General features: G+C 39.4%; 2 protein-coding genes across 2 annotated transcripts; one reads left to right on the top strand and one right to left on the bottom strand.

Moving 5' to 3' along the window:
- Positions 1-1461: 1461 nt before the first annotated feature.
- LOC106086278 (ATP-binding cassette sub-family F member 3) lies at positions 1462-4703 on the top strand. Its single transcript, XM_013250883.2, has 8 exons — positions 1462-2151; positions 2217-2434; positions 2497-3144; positions 3206-3379; positions 3444-3624; positions 3753-4062; positions 4140-4231; positions 4289-4703. Exons 1-8 carry the CDS (start codon positions 1804-1806, stop codon positions 4439-4441), a joined length of 2124 nt encoding a protein of 707 aa, XP_013106337.1. The 5' UTR covers positions 1462-1803; the 3' UTR covers positions 4442-4703.
- A 5308-nt stretch (positions 4704-10011) lies between these two features.
- Positions 10012-17232, bottom strand: LOC106086269 (superoxide dismutase [Cu-Zn]). The gene is made up of 3 exons (XM_013250869.2): positions 17074-17232; positions 10519-10737; positions 10012-10442 (listed from the first exon to the last, which is right to left on the bottom strand). The coding sequence occupies exons 1-3, from the start codon at positions 17137-17139 to the stop codon at positions 10266-10268; spliced, it is 462 nt and encodes a 153-aa protein (XP_013106323.1). The 5' UTR covers positions 17140-17232; the 3' UTR covers positions 10012-10265.
- Between the last annotated feature and the right edge of the window lie 2192 nt (positions 17233-19424).

The following is a 19424-nucleotide window of genomic DNA, read 5'->3' as shown; positions in this document are numbered from 1 at the left end:
ATTTCCGCTCGCGAAACAATTAAAGATTTCCGCGGCTATTCCGAAAGCAGAATAGAATACCAACCCTTAATACGAAAAAAAACATGTCTGCAAAAGTTTTATATAAACAAATTCGTATTGATAGCACTTTTCCTAAATAATTGTGTACAGTTTGTGATGTTTTCAAATAAATAAAAGAAGGGTTTGAGGCTACGAGCGGAATTATTTATTATTTTCGTCGATTCCTCCTTGTGTTTTTCGTTTTTTTTTTTTTGGGTAGAGTTGCCAGAGCTGATTTTTTAAAGTGAAGACAGATGATCGGGCCATTATATCCGGATTTAAAGAGCCGTGTAAACGGGGTTTAAACCTGAATGATTGGTGATGCCAAGGCCGTCCAACAAATATTTCACACAGCGGTCGCAAATGTCTCTTATAAACAAGACAAATTTAATATGTTTTTGTTGCAGTTTGTTGTGTTCTATCTTTAGTGTGCATGATTCTGTTGAGTATCCAGGTCCAGGAACTCTGCTACTAAGATTGGGTGCGTCCAGAGGGTTTTGGGTCAAAGTCGAGTGGGACTGGCTGGGCAGTTAAACAGGTGACGTGTGTCCTGTGGTCCATGGTCACAATCGGGACATACATCCTGCACGTCGATTCAAAGTTAATATGGCTAATATGTCTTGGTTCAAAGTACGTGTTATTGGTTGATTTGCAATGTTTACTTTGTTTTTTACTATAGTATTTAACCAGGATCCACTAATAGAAAATTAGGTCACTTGCGCAAACATAAAGTGGATTGGCCCCATGAACATCATTAAGGATGTCAAATCTGCCGATTGACAATGTCATCAAAAAATGAATGTAAAAAGAGAACAAATTGACATCCTCAAAGCCAAGTACTGCCAAGAATTGAAAAATTGTATGTCGGCTGATCGCTTAACCGGTTAATAGTTGTTTTTTTAATTTGTTAATAAAACATCGTCCAACAGGGCCTATAGTACTATATAGTGAAAATTTTGATGAAACTGTCTTCATTAGCTGTTATCACTGATTCGGGAGGCCACCATTATGCAGAGGTTAGAATGTCAGCCTATGACGCCGAACGCCTGGATACATGTTCCGGCGTAAATATCAAGAAAATTTTCAACGGTTTTTAATGCTCGCTACATTTGTAAGGTATCCTGCCATTCAGGATTCACTAATAGATTGCAAGGTAACTTGCAAAAACTTAAAGTGGATAGGGCCCATGAACATCATTAAGGGTGTCAAATCTGAGTTATCACTAATATCGATAACTATCTAGTATTATACTGAGCTAAAACTTTAACCAGAACATTCGACTTGCACTAGATAGGACTCAAATAAAACATGAGTAGTTTGTGCTAAAACATACATGGGATATTCCCCATATTCTTAGTACCAAATGTATTATTCGATCTGGTAACTTTAACTTAGCGACAGCTGTGTAATCATTGAAGAAGAAGAAGACACATTTCTTTACTGGACGGTGTGGTTGGGTTAATTTGTGTGTTCGGAAATTCTGCTAGAAAAACCTTAAAAAATATTTCATATTTTTAAATGAAATTTCCCACACTCATTGATTCCTTCCATTGACAAACTTTACCGCATACGCTTTCTAGGAGAAGTCACCAGAAATTGGCGAAAACTTTCACACGTCATCTCTTCGAATAGCAAGCAGCAACTGGTTGAGAGTGAAAACCTAAAAAAGAATTTTTAAGGGTTTTCACACGGGGATACCAGTCAACACCACACATTGTGAAATAACCTGTATTCTAAATTCCGATTCTAACCGCCACAACAAAAATGAGCCAATTCACAGCGATACTCCAAAAGGAATTTCCAGCAATGGACAATGAACTTAAGGAGTACGTGGAAGGGGTTCTCAAATCCATTGATGATTTTGAGACATCAGATGATATCTATGATGCTGTGGGTGACATTTTACAAAGTATTAATAGCGAAAAGACAGAGGACAATGTAAGAGAATTGTGCATGCAGTTCTTTAGCATAATGAAAGTTGGTGCAGCAGATGATATTAAACAGCAAAAAGTTCTAAATGCCCCGGTCAACATAGCAGAAATGGCCAAGAACATGGAAACATCTGACAATGATATGCACAGTATATGGCTGGTCAACAAGGATTCGGGCAATGTGAGTTATATGTATGTGGAAGTACGGAAATTGGTGCTCTTACCAGTCTTTTAATTTGTTTGCAGAAAGTTGATTCGAAAAAATTGGGCAAGGCTGAGGCAAAGTTACAACAAAAACAAGAAAAACGTCAAGATTCTACAAAGGGTCCACAAGGCCCTGTCAAATTGCAGCAAGCAACTGCCTCTCAGGTTACCAATAAGAAGGCCACCAAAATGGATGCCAAAGGCACTAATCGTTCTATGGATATTAAAATTGAAAACTTTGATTTGGCCTTTGGGGACAAGTATGCTAGAATACAAGAGTACTTTTATTGTTTTAGTATAACGGGAATATTGCTATTTTCAGAGTTTTACTACAAAACGCCAATCTTTTGCTATCATTTGGCCGCCGCTATGGTCTTGTTGGACGCAATGGCTTGGGAAAGACCACTTTACTTCGAATGCTTTCGGAGCGTCAACTTCAAATACCTTCTCACATTACCGTCTTGCATGTGGAACAGGAAGTTGTGGGTGATGAAACTTCGGCGGTGGATAGTGTGCTCGAATGCGACACAGAACGTACCCGTCTTATGGCAAGAGAAAAGGAAATAATGGCTCTATTGAACAGTGGAACACAAGATGCTAACCTAAGTGCAGAGCTTAGTGAAGTTTATGCCCAGTTGCAAAACATAGAAGCAGACAAAGCGGTGGCAAGAGCATCTGTTATACTTAAAGGTTTGGGTTTCGACAGTGATATGCAGCAAAGACCTACAAAATCATTCTCCGGTGGATGGCGTATGCGTTTGGCTTTGGCTAGGGCTTTATTCTCTAAACCCGATCTACTTTTGCTCGATGAACCCACCAACATGTTGGATATAAAGGCTATAATATGGCTGGAAACGTATTTGCAAACATGGCCTACTACAATATTGGTGGTATCTCACGATCGCAACTTTTTGGATACGGTGCCAACTGATATTTTACATTTACATTCCCAACAGTTGGAGCCATACAAGTAAGTGGACCGATAAAATAATTCAGATTTTGTGTAGGTAACATTTTATTTATTTTTTTAGGGGCAACTATGAGCAGTTTGAGAAAACAAAGAATGAAAAACTCAAGGCCCAACGTAGAGAATATGAGGCTCAAATGGCTCATCGAAATCATGTACAAGAGTTCATAGACCGTTTCCGTTATAATGCGAATCGAGCTGCTTCGGTACAATCCAAAATCAAAATGTTGGAGAAATTGTAAGTGATATAACAAAATATTTAAATAAAATTTCAATGCAACTTTTTATTTTATTTTTTTAAGGCCCGAACTGAAACCTGTTGAAAAGGAAGTGGAAGTTAAGCTTAAATTCCCCGATGTAGAACCTTTGAATCCTCCTGTTTTAGCTATATCCGATATTGAATTCAGATACAATCCCAACGATCCATTGCCTGTATTTAAAAATGTCAATCTCTCAGCTACATCAGATTCCAGGATATGTATTGTAAGTTGGATCGAAAAATTACTAAAAATTTTACATGAAAAAATTAAAAAGAGATATGGGAAGACTTGGGACATAATATGAACCACGTTGATAATGTTTTAATGTTTTCTTTATTTTCCCTAACACAGGTGGGTGAAAACGGAGCTGGTAAATCCACACTGCTGAAAATTATTGTGGGACAGCTGACAACGCCCTTGGGAAATATTGTCTTACATCGCAGCTTACGTATAGGGTACTTTGCCCAACATCACGTTGACCATCTCAATATGAATCTAACATGCGTTGGAGTTCTGGCAGAACTATTTCCGGGTAGACCTGATGAAGAATATCGCAGGCAGTTGGGTAGTTTTGGAGTCTCAGGAACATTGGCACTACAAAGTCTGGCTAGTTTATCAGGAGGTCAAAAATCCAGAGTAGCTTTAGCTAAAATGTGCATGGGTAAGAAAAAAATTCCATAATTCACAACGTTCACATATCTAATAATCATATATGTAACTAAACTTCTTTCATTTAAGCCGAACCTAATTTCTTAGTTCTTGATGAACCCACCAATCATTTAGATATTGAAACGATAGATGCTTTGGGTAAAGCCATAAATGCTTTTAAGGTAGGTAGCTTATAAGGAAGAAACTTTGGAAAACATTTTAATTTTGTACATTCATAGGGTGGCGTCATTTTAGTATCTCACGACGAACGTTTAATTAAAGTGGTTTGCAAGGAACTTTGGGTTTGCGGTGATCGCACCGTTCGCGCCATTGAAGGCGGTTTGGATGAATACAAGCGTGAAGTATACAAAGAAATTGAAGCTAATAGTTAAATTCTCTACATGTTTGTGCATATGATGTGATTCTTCATAACCGTTACATTTATCCAACAAAAGATATCAACTACTTTATTTTCTCCATAAAGGCCTCATCCATTAGTTGAAATTGTTTTCGAAAATCGAATGTATGAGATTAAAAAAATGGCCTCTAAAGATAGGTAAAAATAGAATGAATTTATGAAAAAAAATAGAAAGGAGCAACACAAAAGTCAACCCCACACTCTGTTGTAATAAATTTTATTTATAAAAAAATTGACTAATATTTTTAAATTATTTTTAATAAAACAAAAACATTTTCAATGAAGAAATAATTTCTTTTAAGAGAAAAAAAATTTAAAACTGGGGACCTGAGGCAGGTTGACTTCAAACTTGGATGTAGAGACACAGATGATCTTACACTGCATGCCCCATATGAGCTCTTTTGTAAAAACAAACAATGTCAGTAAGAAATTTCCCGAAACGGTTAATGATGAAACTGAAGTAGATGAGACAAAACTAAGGATTAGACATTATTAAGAAATGGAGTTTTGGGGTTTGTCTCTAATATTTCGAGACAAAGTTAGCTAGGGCAAGGGGGTGAAGAAGATCTATCGCTTTTCTTAACTAAAGTCTCACTCGCAATACCCATAATGACAGTTCCCTGTTTGATGTTATTGTTGAAGCCACTTTTGCAGCAATTCTCGTCAAACTCTTAAGGTAGGAAAGCTTTTTCAGGTCCATAGGTTCGTTCGTCGCGTGAACGTGTTGGCCATAGGTAATTAAAAATACGCCAATAACTAGCCTTGTATCACAGGCACACATTATTTAAGCAAGAGCCGGTGCCGTCCGGTCTCTCACTGTGAGTCTTCACTGGATACCACCATAGGCACTCCATATACGGATATTTCCATTTTTCGCAACCTTTGGACGCGTCCGGTAGCTCTTAGCTGAGCTTCTTGTGTTGACGATGAACACCACATAAATGGGAGTTCCAACCCGAGTGGTGCTCATAGTTATCCAGAGCTGGATATCACTGTTTGATTGGGAAATATGCTGTGTGCCTGCTTGTGAGCGCAGGTGTTCCAATTTATGGACGTATTTCCTTGAAGACTTGTGGTTTATGAGTGCAATCTCTATCCATGGACTTACCTGAGAGTCTATATGTTCAATGTCAAAGTGTAGTTCAAATACTAAAAATTGGACAAAAAAAAAATATATATATATATACATGAATATATATATATATATATATATATATATATATATATATATATATATATATATATATATATATATATATATATATATATACATATAATTAAACAGCTGGTTTTCATAAAACAGCTGTTCAGTACTACAAATTTCCGCTGGGAAAAAAACTCCAAAAACTCTCAATTAACAAACTCTCAATACTTTACTCTCTCTCATGTACTCTTCAGCTCTCTTCTGCTGAGAAATTAAGTACGCGAACGACTTCCAGTAACAAATGTTCACCATTTTTTGAATACACGAACACACTTTATGCTTTTATGACGGGCATTACAAATCAAATTTGTGTATAAATTGTGTTTATTCGAATGTTATCCTCTTCTATGGTTCTTTTTATTATGCCTATCCAGTGTACTGTATAAATTGCCAGTGCAAAGTTGTACAGGATTCATACTATAACAGTTTGTAACTAGTACAGTATCACGGATTGTCCCGATAAATTCCTTCATCGCTACAACAACAACAGACAAACAGTAAATAGAAGTAGATAAAAACCAATAAACCATCGACTCTTTTAAGAGGCACCAAGTACAAAGATTAGAAATAAACGAAGGAATTTAAGAGAGAATTTCAAGAGAAACTGTATGATCATTACATATGATTTAGCTTGTTTTAAATTGATTGTGAACATTTTTAAACTTTAAATTAGTTTTACAAAATACTTTTTAACTTTCTTGTTAGCTTCTTTTTGTTTATTTACTTGTGTTTTTCAACAATTTTTATATTCTCCCTTCTTCCTTTCTCTCTTAAGTGATTGAAATTAATATTATAAAATTATAGCAATATTATAATTATAGTAATCATACAATAAATTAATAAATTGCTTCATTTCCGCGGTGTTCCTTTTTTAATCATGACGAAAACCATAGTTTGAAATAAATCCTTTGTTTTTTGCAGGTTTTACCATACAAAAATAAATCCCATTTTTGCGGGATTTATTTTTAATTTTCAAATAAACCCGATTTCATGGCTGAATAATCGATGAAAGTACCAACCATACACAATTTTTAAATTGTGTATGGTTGGTTGTGTGTGATATGCTCATTCATGTATACGCTTGTTATGTCACTTAAATCCCCAAAAACACAGTGAAGCGGACAGGATTTGTTTTTGGATTTAGTTAAATCCAGAATTAAAAAATTTCAATGTAAACGTGCTATAAGTTATGCACCGGGCATAACTCTATAACTCATAATTAGTTTTGAACTTGACAAAAAAATCAATATGGCAACACTTGAAACCATTGCCGGCATCATTTTTGTATGTGTTATTGGTTTCAATGCTTCGTTTTTCTTTATTTATTTACGAAAAATTAATTAAATTGAGAATACAATTAGTGCAGATAAAAAACGTGTTTTGGTATGTAAACAAAAACATTTGATTGCTGTCAAATTCCGCTCGCGGAAAATTAAAAATTTCTGCGATTATTCCAAAAGCAGAATAGAATACCAACCCTAATCCTAATCGGCACGGAATAGCTGTAAGCAGCACACAGGTTGGAAGAATCCTCATTCTTCTGTGTGGTGTTCAGTGCTGTCACGAGAAGCTTAGCTATGAGCTACCGGGAGCGTCCACAGGTTGATAAGGTAATGCTCCATACGGGGTAACTGCAACGGCAGTCGCGGACAATCAGCGGTATCGAGCCGAGAGTCTCAGTGAGAGACTAGGCGGCACCGGCTCTTGCACAAATACTGAGTGCCTATGATGCTCGATATGAGAAGGCGGGTTATTGGCGCCTTTAAAATAACCACTGGCCACCCTGTTTCCGCGGCGATTGGTCCTTTGGACCGGAACGAGCTTGCTCACCTACAGGAGTTTGACGTCAGGTTTCTAATCGTTCTTGGCTGCCATTTGTTTGAGAGAGAGAAAATTCTTCTATAGGAAATCTATTGTCTGTGTACTGTATAGTACTAAAATAAAACACAGCAATTGTTAGTTGTAGTTATCGATATCATACTGGGAATATCGACATGTCTTTGGGATTTTCTTTTCAACGTTTTTTTTTGTTTCCAATAAGTGCTTATTTTTATAGTTTTGCTTAGATCATTCAAATACTTAAATACAAAAAATGTGTGCAAATGTTCTGGAAGCAGTTTTACTGATCAAAATGAAAAATAAGAAACCCTCCACCAGGTTTTTAGAGAAATCCCGTTATGTTTTTATTTTTGTGTGTGCTGTGAATTGGTAAATTTTCATCAGAAAGCCAAAAAGTTTGAATTGACTTCTTGCCGTAAAGCCAGTATATTTCAAAGAAAATGTGGCAAATGAATGTGAGAGGGGGTGAGTATTAAACTTTTGTATACAAAATATCAATAAATTGAGCTATGATAGATGCATCTTCTCAAGTATAGTGTGAGGCGTGGCTATCACCCGATCCCGATCGGCCTGTGTTTCTGTTCGTCGCCATCGGTCGGCCCCTTTAAACGAAGTTACCATTTATACTCGAATCTCTACCAAAAGTGTGTTAGCAAGCTTCGAAAATCAAAAAATAGACATTTCTATGGCAAAATGTAAAATATGTATGAAAATTTGTTGTTGTTGTGGATATTCATCGATAACAGTAACAGGACAAACAGCTCAAATTGAAGATTTTAAGGCTACGCGATACCCGAGTTTAATGCATATACATATGGGACGCTGTTCGTACTGAGGTGAAGAACGAAGGTGTCTAGTATTACCTTTAAGGAATAATGGCCCACATAAGGTTAGTTTAAGTTGAATGGTTAACGCACCATAAAGATGTGCTCTTTCAGAGTCCAGTTCGGCACATTGTAAAGCCCTGTGGCGAAGAAGTGTAGGTGAGAAATTAAAAATGTGGGTTTCCTTTACTTGAACTTAGGATGGGGTAGGTGAGGATGATGTCAAGACCTTAGTCGTCTAAACATCCACGTTGGTCAGATTAAGGCCCATTGTGATTCCTCATCCTCCCTCTTGTCCTTCCGAAGAATTTACCTCATAAAGCAAACTATCATTTAACGTACTTTCTGGAGCCACCCAGATGATAAAGCAAACGTCTTAATCTTGCTCCCAGTCGGGTTAATTTATTGCAAAAAAATCTTCCATCATTTACATCATCGACACGAAAAGACAAATAAAAATTATCTTCTCCCTAACAACCGAAAAACGAGAATTTACTCTTTTTTAATGACGCAGTTATCGAATGTTAAACTTTTTGTAGTATCGTTTTTGGTCTCTCGTTGGGATATATCGCCAAATGGCACGTTTCTCCCGTGCCAAAGTTTAAAATTCGATTAAGTGCGTCATTAAAAAAACAGTAAGTTCTCTTTTTTCCTAAGGGTGAAGATTTGGGAGTGATCCCTCCCAAATGTCATGATTTAAAACAACAAAATATAGTACTATGGAAATTTTATAATTCATGTTTCGCTTATTCGTTGCTCATAACTCAAAAAACCCCAAACAAGAGAATGTATGTTAACTTGGCCTTCTGTAATGAAGAAAGGCGTGTGGCACAGAGGGGTAGCATACGCTTGACAATCGTAAGATTGGCGCTTCAAATCCCAGTCAGGGAAAATAATTGCAAATAAAATCTTCAACTATTAATCTCGATTTGAAAAAGAAATAAATTAGAAAGAGAAATAAAAAATAAGCCTCATTCTAACAGGTAAAAAAACATTAGACAAAAAAAAATATTTTTATTCATGACGTTGATAATCGAATTTTAATCTTTTTTAGACCCTATTTAGTGTCTCATGGATATGTATCGCTAAGTGCCACGAATTCTCCCGTACCGAGACACTAATTAGAATAAAAAATTATATCGCCTGAGATTGTTTTCAACTTCCTTGAATGCAGATTTATTGACTCGCACGACAGAAAATGTTTGCAGGGTACTCCCGAATGGTTGGAGGTTCGAAGTAATGGGCAAATATGTGAAAGTTCCATCGCTGCTTTACGAATATTCACAAGCCAACTCACTTTTGGTCTGCATATGTGTATTTTTGTTTTTCTATGGAGCTCTTGTAAAACCGTATGGCCAGACCCATTCATACCGAGTTCTCATAATAAAAATGTCCTTATGGCAAATTTTTCGTGGAGTTTTCATCTTCGGTGCTTTAAAAATATTTCTTGTATTCGTTTGTGTCTTATAAGAGTTGTTTCTTATATCAAATCATTGTACATTAAAGGATCTAAGCAAAGATATTGCTTTCAAAATTTTTTCTATGCACGATGTGCTTATATCCGTATACTGTATATGAAGTACAGAAAAGTCCTCTCCACTGACAATAAGGTATAAGAGTCCACATAAAAACATGCTTGTTCTATGTAGGAGTATTTTTTGAATTAGTTAAACCAAGTTTAATTTCACCTTTTTTACACCAATAGTTTTATTTCAGAGCATATTGCAATTATTCTGTGCTATAGAATGTTTACATTTTATATATGATGTTCGGTTAAATAAGGAATCTAGAAGAGCAATATAATTAAATTATAGAGCTTGCTTCAGTAAAGGTAGAAAACGTGAACTTAAAAATAGTACAACAGAAACGTATGTACCTCAAATGGAAATCTTCATCATCATTATACAAAGATAACAAATAATATATTGTCTTTAGATTTTAGCAATTCCAATGACACCGCAACCAACGCGAGCACCAGCATTACCAGTTGTTTTGCTTAATTCATGGCCACCCTTGCCCAAGTCATCGGGATCGGCATGAACAACAACTGTGCGACCCAAAATGCTATTGGCACCAAACAAACTGATTTGAGAGTCAGTAATGTTAACCTGTAATGGAAAAAACAGAAAACAAGTCAAGCATTCATTGTTTTAAGAATTATTGAGTTTGAAATTAAACTCTTACCTTGGTGGGACCATCACCACTAGATTCAACATTGCCCAAATCACCAACATGTCGGTTCTCATCGCAAGGTGCACCATGTTCCTTACCCTTGGGATTGAAATGTGGGCCGGCAGAAATGCAGCCATTGGTATTGTCACCAAATTCGTGAACATGGAAACCATGTAGACCCTTGGGCAAACCAGTAACCTCGCCGGTTACAGTAACAGGTGAATTCTCATCCTAAAATGCATAAAAAAATAATAAAAAAAAAAAATTATATTCAGATCAGTTCTAGTTTTTGTTATGGTCTGCCATGCAGAGCAACTGGTAAATCGGATCACATAAGTCGTGCTCATATAAATCGAGCCCATATGAACCGATCCTTCTCTTGACCCTTGTTGCTGAACATCAGCATAGATTTCGTATATAGTATCGCACGACGATTGCTTTGCAAGTCATCACTGCATAAAAACGTTGGATCACGAATTATTTGTGTGTTCGCCAGTCGTATGCGGAATTTGTGGATAGGAAGTAGAAATAGGGTGTTGCCCAAGGTGGGTTGATATCTTCACCAATGTTTAACCTTTAACAATACTATACAATACCGCCATATAGCATAGCGAGCGTACAATTTGTGACCAATTTAACGATCATTACTTGAAGCGCCCATGTTGATGATGGCTGCGAAAGGGTAAACGTCCGGCCACATTCTTCAATACATGGGCAGCGAAAGAACGTCGACAGCTCAATATGAGATTCGATGTCTTAAAGAATCTGACTACTATTGTATATTGATACTATACTTATCAAATTTGACGACCTTACAGCGTAACCTTTGTAACTCTAAAGGGTAATTGTAAACCTTGACCATTTTTAATCAATACACTATTTTGACCCTTTTTTAATTTTTGCTCGAATTCTTTTCTGTTTACACTTCTTGTGACATGTAAGGACATAGTATTGCGTTTCATAATCAAATCTACTAAGATGTTCGTATTCGATTCGTTCACCAATTTATCGATAAAATTAAATTAAAGCATTAGCACCTAAAAATGGTTCGCGAAGCATAACTGAAGAAACGTAAAACCACAATGGAAGTGTCAAATATTTTTTTTGTTTTATGCCTCAGAGGGTTTAGGTCCCATGATAGCAATAGACCTTTCAAACAGAAAGCTCGTGCTAGAGTGCTTTAATTCGTTAACTTACATGAAATGTCACTCAAAATAAAAATTTCCTAGGTAAATGGAAGCTTTTCATCAAGATTTTATTGCCGTAATTTACAAGACACATTTTGTCCCTAATCCAGAAAATTGGATACGGACCAGGTACAGCAAAACACCTACAAATCATTTATGAGACCAACATGTGTCAAGGCCTTCTAGGTGTGCTTAGGATTATATTCTATGGTACTAAGTCGACGGACTTAAGTTTTCTCGTCGGATAAAAGAAAAAAATTATTACCAGGTCCAAACAATACAATTCTAAGCTCCCCTACACGGACGAGAAACATGGTGGCGTCTCATTGTGGGTGTTTTCTGTATCTGCTCCGTATCCGATTTTCTGGATTAGGGATAATATGTGTGTTGTGGATTACGACAATAGCTTAGGTAATAAAAAAAACTTCCATTTGCCGAGGAAGAAATGCCATTTAAGTGACAGTTCATATAAGTTAACGACCCAAAGCACTCTTCCAGATACGCGGAACTATAGTTTCAAGAGCTTTCTGTACCGATTTTTGGAAGGCATATCATGAGATCGGAACTGTACTGAAACGGTCTGAAGCATAAAAAGACAAAGATTTGAAACTTAAATTGTGGTTTTTATACGTTTTTTTTTTTAATTTTGTAATCAATTTTTTCTCTTTTACAAATCTATCAGCTTTGCAAATCATTTTAGGCGCTTATGCTATAATTTACGAAACGAATATTGCAATAAAGTATGCGAATAAGTTGTTGTTGTTGTTGTAGCAGTTTATTGTGTACTATCTTTCGTCTGCTTGATTCTGTTGAGTGTCAAGACCCAGGAACTCCGCGACTAAGATGGGGTGCGTCCACAGGGATCTGGGTCTGAGTCGAGTGGGTCTGGCCGGGCAGTTAAACAGGTGACGTGTATCGTGCGGTCCTTGGTTACAGTCGGGACATACATCTTGCACGTCGGCATCAATCCTAGCTCTGTGGGAATTGAGGCGGCTGCATCTGCCGGAACGTAATTGAGCCAGAATCACTCTGGTTTGCCGGGGGAGGTCGATTTCTTCGGGTGCAATGGGTGGCGGTCGTACTCCAAGGACTACATTCACCCGGTAGCCAGTTAACGCGTCTGCTACCGTGTCTGCATGAATGTTGTTCAGACCCGCTTGATATGCCGCTTGATCTAGAGGTTCTCTCTTGTAGCGCTGGACCTCACGCTCTAGATCATGTAGATCTACCTTAAGGCTTCTGGGCGGTGGGTATCTATCCACAAGATGATGATTTGGATGATTTCTGCGATAACAGCCCAAAAGGTATTGCTTAGACAGCATGTAGTTATGTCTTCGCACTGGTAGGATCTTTGTCTCCTGGTGGAGGTGGTCCACATGAGAACTAAGGAGGCAGCCCGTCGCAGTTCGGAGGGCGGCATTCTGACAGATCTGAATATTATTCCACTGCGTGTCACAAAGCTGACGTGACCACACTGGCGCTGCATAACTTACCACAGACCGGCCAATTGCTTTGTACGTGGTCAACAAGGTTTCTTTGTCTGCACCCCAAGTGCTGCCAGCGAGTGACTTGAGGACCTTGTTTCTACTTTTGACTTTATTGCAGATTGCTGTGGCATGTGGGGAGAAAGTGTAGGAGCTGTCAAATGTGACGCCAAGTATTTTGGGACACTTGATGGTCGGAATCAATTCTCCATCGACCATCACAGTCAGCTCAGAATTCACCTCACGCGTATTTGTAGTGAACAGTGTGGCTGAAGATTTGGTGGCGGATATCTTCAGATTTCTTGCAGCGAAATATGAGGCAAGCTCGTTGAGGTAGACGTTCAACCTATCGCAGATGTCATCAATGGGTGGGGGGCCTGATGCCAAGATCGTACAGTCGTCCGCATATGATACGATCTCTATGCCGTCTGGAGGAGGTGGGATGGAGGAAAGGTAGAGGTTAAACAGAGCCGGAGATATCACCCCGCCTTGGGGAACACCCTGTTTCACTCTACGGTGTTTTGACTTCTTATCCCTAAATTCCACAAATGACTGGCGGCCACACAGATAGTTCGCGACCCAACGTTTAAGGCCTGGCTGGAGGGACGTGTTGGCGATGTCCTCAAATAATTTGGCATGGCTGACCGTGTCGAATGCCTTCGATACGTCCAATGCCACGAGGACCGTCCTATCACATGGCCTGGGTTGATTGAAGCCACGGCAAATGTGTGTGGTGATGGCATGCAAAGCTGTTGTTGTGCTGTGCAGTCTCCGAAATCCGTGTTGATGCTCGGCGAATGGAAATTCTCCTACGAGGCTCGGGAGGAGTAATGCCTCAAGCGTCTTAGCCGCTGGTGAGAGAAGGGAGATCGGTCTGTACGACTCCCCCAAACTCGGGTCTTTACCAGGCTTCAGTAGCGGGATCACTCTGCCCATTTTCCAGACATCGGGAACTATAAGAGTGTTCAATGACAGGTTAAGGACAGTGGTAAGGTACTCAACTCCAGGTAAATCCAGATTCTTCAGCATCAATGTAGAGATTCCGTCGGGGCCCAACGCCTTGGAAGATTTGGCGCCACGGATGACATTCGTAACTTCGCCCACGGTAAATTGTGATGGCTGTTCATCGGCTCGGAGACCACGAATACGGCGAATGGCTCTCCTCCTTGCCCTGTCTCTCTCGGGATGCACGATAAATTGACGGTTGAACAACCTGGCGCATCTCTTCGGATCAGTCACGGTTAACTCGCCAAAAGTGACTGAGGTCCTGTCGTCCCGTCTACCGGGGTTCGAGAGAGACTTAACAGTGGCCCACAATTTGCCTGCACCGGTGCCTAAGTTACATTGCTCCAAGTGTTCCAGCCACAAATTCCGCTTATGTTCGTTGACTACCCTGTTTATTTCCAGATTCAGCTCGCTGATTCTGGGGTTAGCGGGGTCCATAGCACGAATCCCATCACGCTCGTCTGCGAGTACCACTGCTTGCGCCGGGAAATTGGGTCGCACTTGCGGTATTCGACCGGCTGGTATAAAGCGAGCGGCTGCTGCGTTGATGATGTCTCGGAATTTCCTCTCGGCCACAAGCACATCAGAGGGGGGTGGCAGTTCATTGAAGCGGCGATTGGTATACTCTCTGAAGCCAGTCCAATTGGCCTTCTTATAGTTGATGAACGTTCGGCGCTCAGAGGTTATGAAGTCGGGTGGTCGGTCGATGGTGAGGATTATGGGGAGGTGGTCTGACCCCAAAGAGATGACGGCTTGCCAGGATACGTCACTCAGGAGATCAGGGGATGCGATTGAGATGTCTGGCGAGCTGCTGCACCTCCTCGTAATCCTAGTGGGGGCATCCTCATTCACCGTGCAAAACGTGGAGCTATCTATCTGCTCTGCCAAAGCTATGCCACGCTGGTCGTTGCCTAGGGGAGAATGCCATGACGAGTGATGTGCATTGAAATCCCCCAGAACCAGACGACTATGGCCAGATAGCAACCCACTTATGTCGGGGCTGTAGGCCTGGCCATTAATCGGGACACAGCTGCCAACCGGCGGTATATACACGTTGTATATCTCTATCTCGGCAGTACCAGACTTGACTGCTACCCCCATACATTCCATGTATGGGTCACTAGCGTCGAGCGCAGGCGAGATAGGTCTATACTGCACGGAATGGTGTATAACGAAGGCCAATCCCCCACCTCCATTCCTTGAGCGATCCTTACGTAGCACATTGTAGCCGTGACAACTGTGCAAGCTGCAGGTGTTAATCAGCTTTGTCTCCTGGATCGCTGCGACCGATATGCTCTTCCGACTCATAAAATCCGCAATCTCATCAATCTTGCCTCGCAGTCCATTGCAGTTTAACTGCAGGAACGATACATTTCCCGACACTGGCCTGGCAATAGTAGGGCTAGGGTGCTGTCTTTGCATAAATTGTCGTACGGGAGAGGTCGGGGGGGTCACATAGTCCGACGACGAGGACGCCGAAGGCGACGACGGCGACGCTTGTGACCCACTGCTGGCTGTGTTCGCACAGCACCTAGCGACATAGCCAGTATGACTATACTCCCGTAGCGAAGTTAGGCCAGAGCAAGAACGGAAATGTACCCACTCCAAGCACCTGTTACACCTCACCGACACTGACCGATGATGAAGGCGGTTCTGGCAAACGGAACAGAACCAGGGTCCGGGGTTCTTTTCAATCCCGGCACGGACCAAAAGCATACGGAGAAGGCACTCCGGGATGTGCCTCTCCCATGACGAAAAAAGACGAACACGTACACTGCAGCCCTTGCCGATGAAGATTCCATCGGGTCAATCCGGTACGTACAACCGGCTGCCATGGGATTGAATGCGAATAAGTAGTAACCATTTGTTTTTCTTTCCTCTTAAGGTTGGTACTATGTTCGTTTTTCACAGGTGAAAACACGGTTACTTTTATGAATCTACACAAAAATTTCAATACTTTTATGAATATTTTTCAAAGTAATGGCTGGTACTATGCTCGTTTTTCACCGTTGAAATAAATATAAAATAACAATTTTATTAAAATTTAACCATAAGTATTGAGGGAATGTCCGTCCTACTGAATGAAATAAACAAGTTTTTTTGCTTCAAAATCTATTATCTAGAAAAAGTAATCGGCGAAAAGCTATATGACCAGCCTTAATGAGAGAATGTCCTACTGAAGAAAGTCAGTTCTAAGCTTAAAAAGACACTTTGTAATTAAATTCAACGTTTTGAAAAGTGCCCCTTTTATTTTTTCCAAAGGAATTCATTGAAAAAATCACCAATATGAGAACCTGTGAATTAAGTGAGATTTAATATCAAATTTAAGTTCACCGTTGGAAATTCAAGAGGTCTACGCACAAACAGGCTCCGCCTTTTAAAGAAGTAACCTTGATTTCTTACTCTTTTCGTTCAATATTATTTTTATTAACTGTTGTCGCTATTATTTTTCCACCACTGTATGTTTGAGTTTCTAGATATATTCGGCATGTAGCATTCGGTAGGTCATTCGAAGATAAGACACAAAAATGATAGTCCCCGTCCCTGCACCAACCATCTTGACACAAGAATAATTCACATCGCACATTAATATGCTAAACCATTTCAAGAATTAAGTAATCTTTGAATTTGTGTATGTGTACCTATATGTTAAATATGTGAATAATTTACGCACTAACCTGTACTTTGTACTAAAAAAGCAAAGCTTAGATAGAACCTTTTTTAGCCACCCTAATTACCCACAAAACATGACTTTGTACTTTTGTCCAACCGGCTTATAAGGTAATACATGGATTCTTGACCTTCAAACCCATATACATACATGCTTGAAGAGATTTTTTTAGAATTATGTAGAATATTTTGATGCGGCTTCTAGCATATCTTGTACTTACGGCTTGTTCGAAGAACACAGTACCCTTAGCGTCACCGTTGATAACACACACAGCTTTAGCAGGCATCTTTTTTCTTGACGTTCTCAGGTCGTAATAAATTAAATAATTTTTAGTCTCCTGCCTTGTTGGTTGGGGTAGTTAATTGAAATAAAATGAAATGAATAACCAAGACCATTATATAGAGATGTCATTCTACCCGTTATTTACCTAATGAGAGGTAAAAACAAGATAGATCAATATAAGGTAATATCAAATACCCGCGGAGTTTTGTTATTACAACTTTAAATGTCAAATGCTTTCCTCCGCATTCACAAAACTTAATGAAGCCCGTGGAAGAATCATATACAAGGTATGGTCAGATGCCCAACAACAAAAAATTGGGATACAACTCGGTTCCACCAACTTGTCAAAGCAAATGTAAACACACATAGAAAAGTCAAACAGTTGACATTTCTTATCAAATGCTGAAACCAAGCCATATTCATTTACATAGTGGCAGTTGCCCAACAACAAAATATTGAGTTCACTATCTGTCAAAACTCTGATTTTGAGTATGTTACTAGTTCGCGTCATTTTTCGTTGTTTTTGTGTGTCATAGTTCTTAACAATAATACACACTCGCAACCAAAACTCGTTGACAGACAGTGCATCTCGCGAGAAAAAATTGTACACAGCTGTTTACGGTACACTACCTGGTAGTTATGTCATGGCTGAAACGTAGCGTTAAAACATTTTAAAGATAAGTTCTTACAGTATTTCTACAAACTTCCAGATATGTAACTATGATTCTTGAAGTTATGGTATCCACAAACTAGGATTATACTTGCCTGAACGACGGTTCTCCATAAAAGAAAATTTGTTCCATATATTCCAAGAAAAATCTTTTTCGCAAGCACGCCGAGTACATCCTTGACTGTTTGCAGAATCATATAACAAAACTGATAGTGTCAGCAGTTGTTGTTTTAGCAGGGTGTTTTATACTGGGCGGCAGCCTTGACGATGAAGGACTTCAAGGGATCAATCCGGTACGTACAACCGACTGCCATGGGATTGGATAGTGTCAGCATTTTGCAATTTCAATTTATATTTTTCCTCCTGAACTGCCTTCTTATCCAAAGCAGCATATATTAGTCAATATTATTCTTCGTTTTATTTCCATACCGACTTTGTTGATACCGGGGCCGAGGCAGGCGAAAAGTCACTTATAATGGGACTGGGGAATCAAGACCTCGAACTGCTTATAGGTTAGGATTAAGTGGTAGTCTGCCTATAGTCTCACTTAGACGTTTTCGTCCAATGTGATACCACAGGAACAGGACCATCCAGATAGGTTTAAAAAGCCCAACATCTTGCGAATGTCCACATCCGCTAAATCAGATAAATTCTCAAAGAAATGAGAACCTAAAGTGGTACTCCTTCTGACTGCCAGTGCGGGATACGCACAGCAGATGTTTTATAGCCAATTCTTCCTCGACGTCCTCACAGCTTCTGCAGAAGTCGTTGCTAGCTACCTTCGGTCTGTCAGCATGTTTTTCGACCAAGCTGTCATGACGGTCACAATGAATGAGACGTCTGTTTTAGCCAGCAGAGCGGTAGACATCTCAAAATCTAGATTAGGCCACATAAGTTTGGAATGATCCGTCTATGTAACTTCTATTACCAGGAATTTTGTAGTTCCATTTGGTCCTATCAGGTCCCACGCGGTTTAAACCCCCTACTTGTACCAATGGCTTATATAAGGCAATAGGTTCCTTTCCTGCCCTTTCCAAAATGTTTGATTTGAAGTTCAATTTCCTGTCCCGCAAAGCACCCAGGCATTTTGGGCTTTCTGTATATGGAACATACTCCCTTTCCTAGGAGACAGGTGCCACCGTGGGTAACTTGTATCTCCTGCTGAAAAGAACTACTTCTGTTTTGCACGAATTTACGCCTAGGCCACTTTCAGTAGCCCACTTCACTGTCGTACGTTGAGCTTCCTAAAATATATTTCTAGGAGTGGTGGGAAACTTTCCCCTAACCGCAATATCGATGCCATAAGCATTACCCATCTTTTTAGATCTATAGATTCCACGGCAATGCAATGCAACTTTTAGTACGCAATGTCAAAGGATGGGCGAGTGGGATAATGGTTTAAATTCAAAATGTTTATTAATTCAAATGATTTTACTACGTGTTTATAATAGTAGATAAAATAAAAAATAGTATGGCAGAGCTCGGTTGAGATGCTTCTCCGTTAACGACTGCTGCACTATCTTCATCGGATTTAACAGCTGCCAAAGTTGCCGAGATGTTAATTCATATGGATCGCGATTGTCCAAAAAAAAAATACGGACGACTTCTCGGACAACCCG

This window comes from Stomoxys calcitrans, chromosome 1, assembly GCF_963082655.1.
Source record: "Stomoxys calcitrans chromosome 1, idStoCalc2.1, whole genome shotgun sequence".
In the NCBI taxonomy this organism is placed as follows: domain Eukaryota; kingdom Metazoa; phylum Arthropoda; class Insecta; order Diptera; family Muscidae; genus Stomoxys; species Stomoxys calcitrans.
Note: the sequence above shows the minus strand (reverse complement) of the source record. Positions and strands in the feature narration are given on the sequence as shown.

Coding starts and splice junctions, on each gene's coding strand:
- LOC106086278 (XM_013250883.2), top strand. CDS start 1,804: ATGAGCCAATTCACAGCGATACTCCAAAAGGAATTTCCAGCAATGGAC. Junction 3,625..3,752: donor CAGATTCCAGGATATGTATT/GTAAGTTGGATC, acceptor TCCCTAACACAG/GTGGGTGAAAACGGAGCTGG. Junction 4,232..4,288: donor AAGCCATAAATGCTTTTAAG/GTAGGTAGCTTA, acceptor GTACATTCATAG/GGTGGCGTCATTTTAGTATC.
- LOC106086269 (XM_013250869.2), bottom strand. CDS start 17,139: ATGCCTGCTAAAGCTGTGTGTGTTATCAACGGTGACGCTAAGGGTACT. Junction 10,738..17,073: donor CTGTGTTCTTCGAACAAGCC/GTAAGTACAAGA, acceptor TATGCATTTTAG/GATGAGAATTCACCTGTTAC. Junction 10,443..10,518: donor GTGGTGATGGTCCCACCAAG/GTAAGAGTTTAA, acceptor TTTCCATTACAG/GTTAACATTACTGACTCTCA.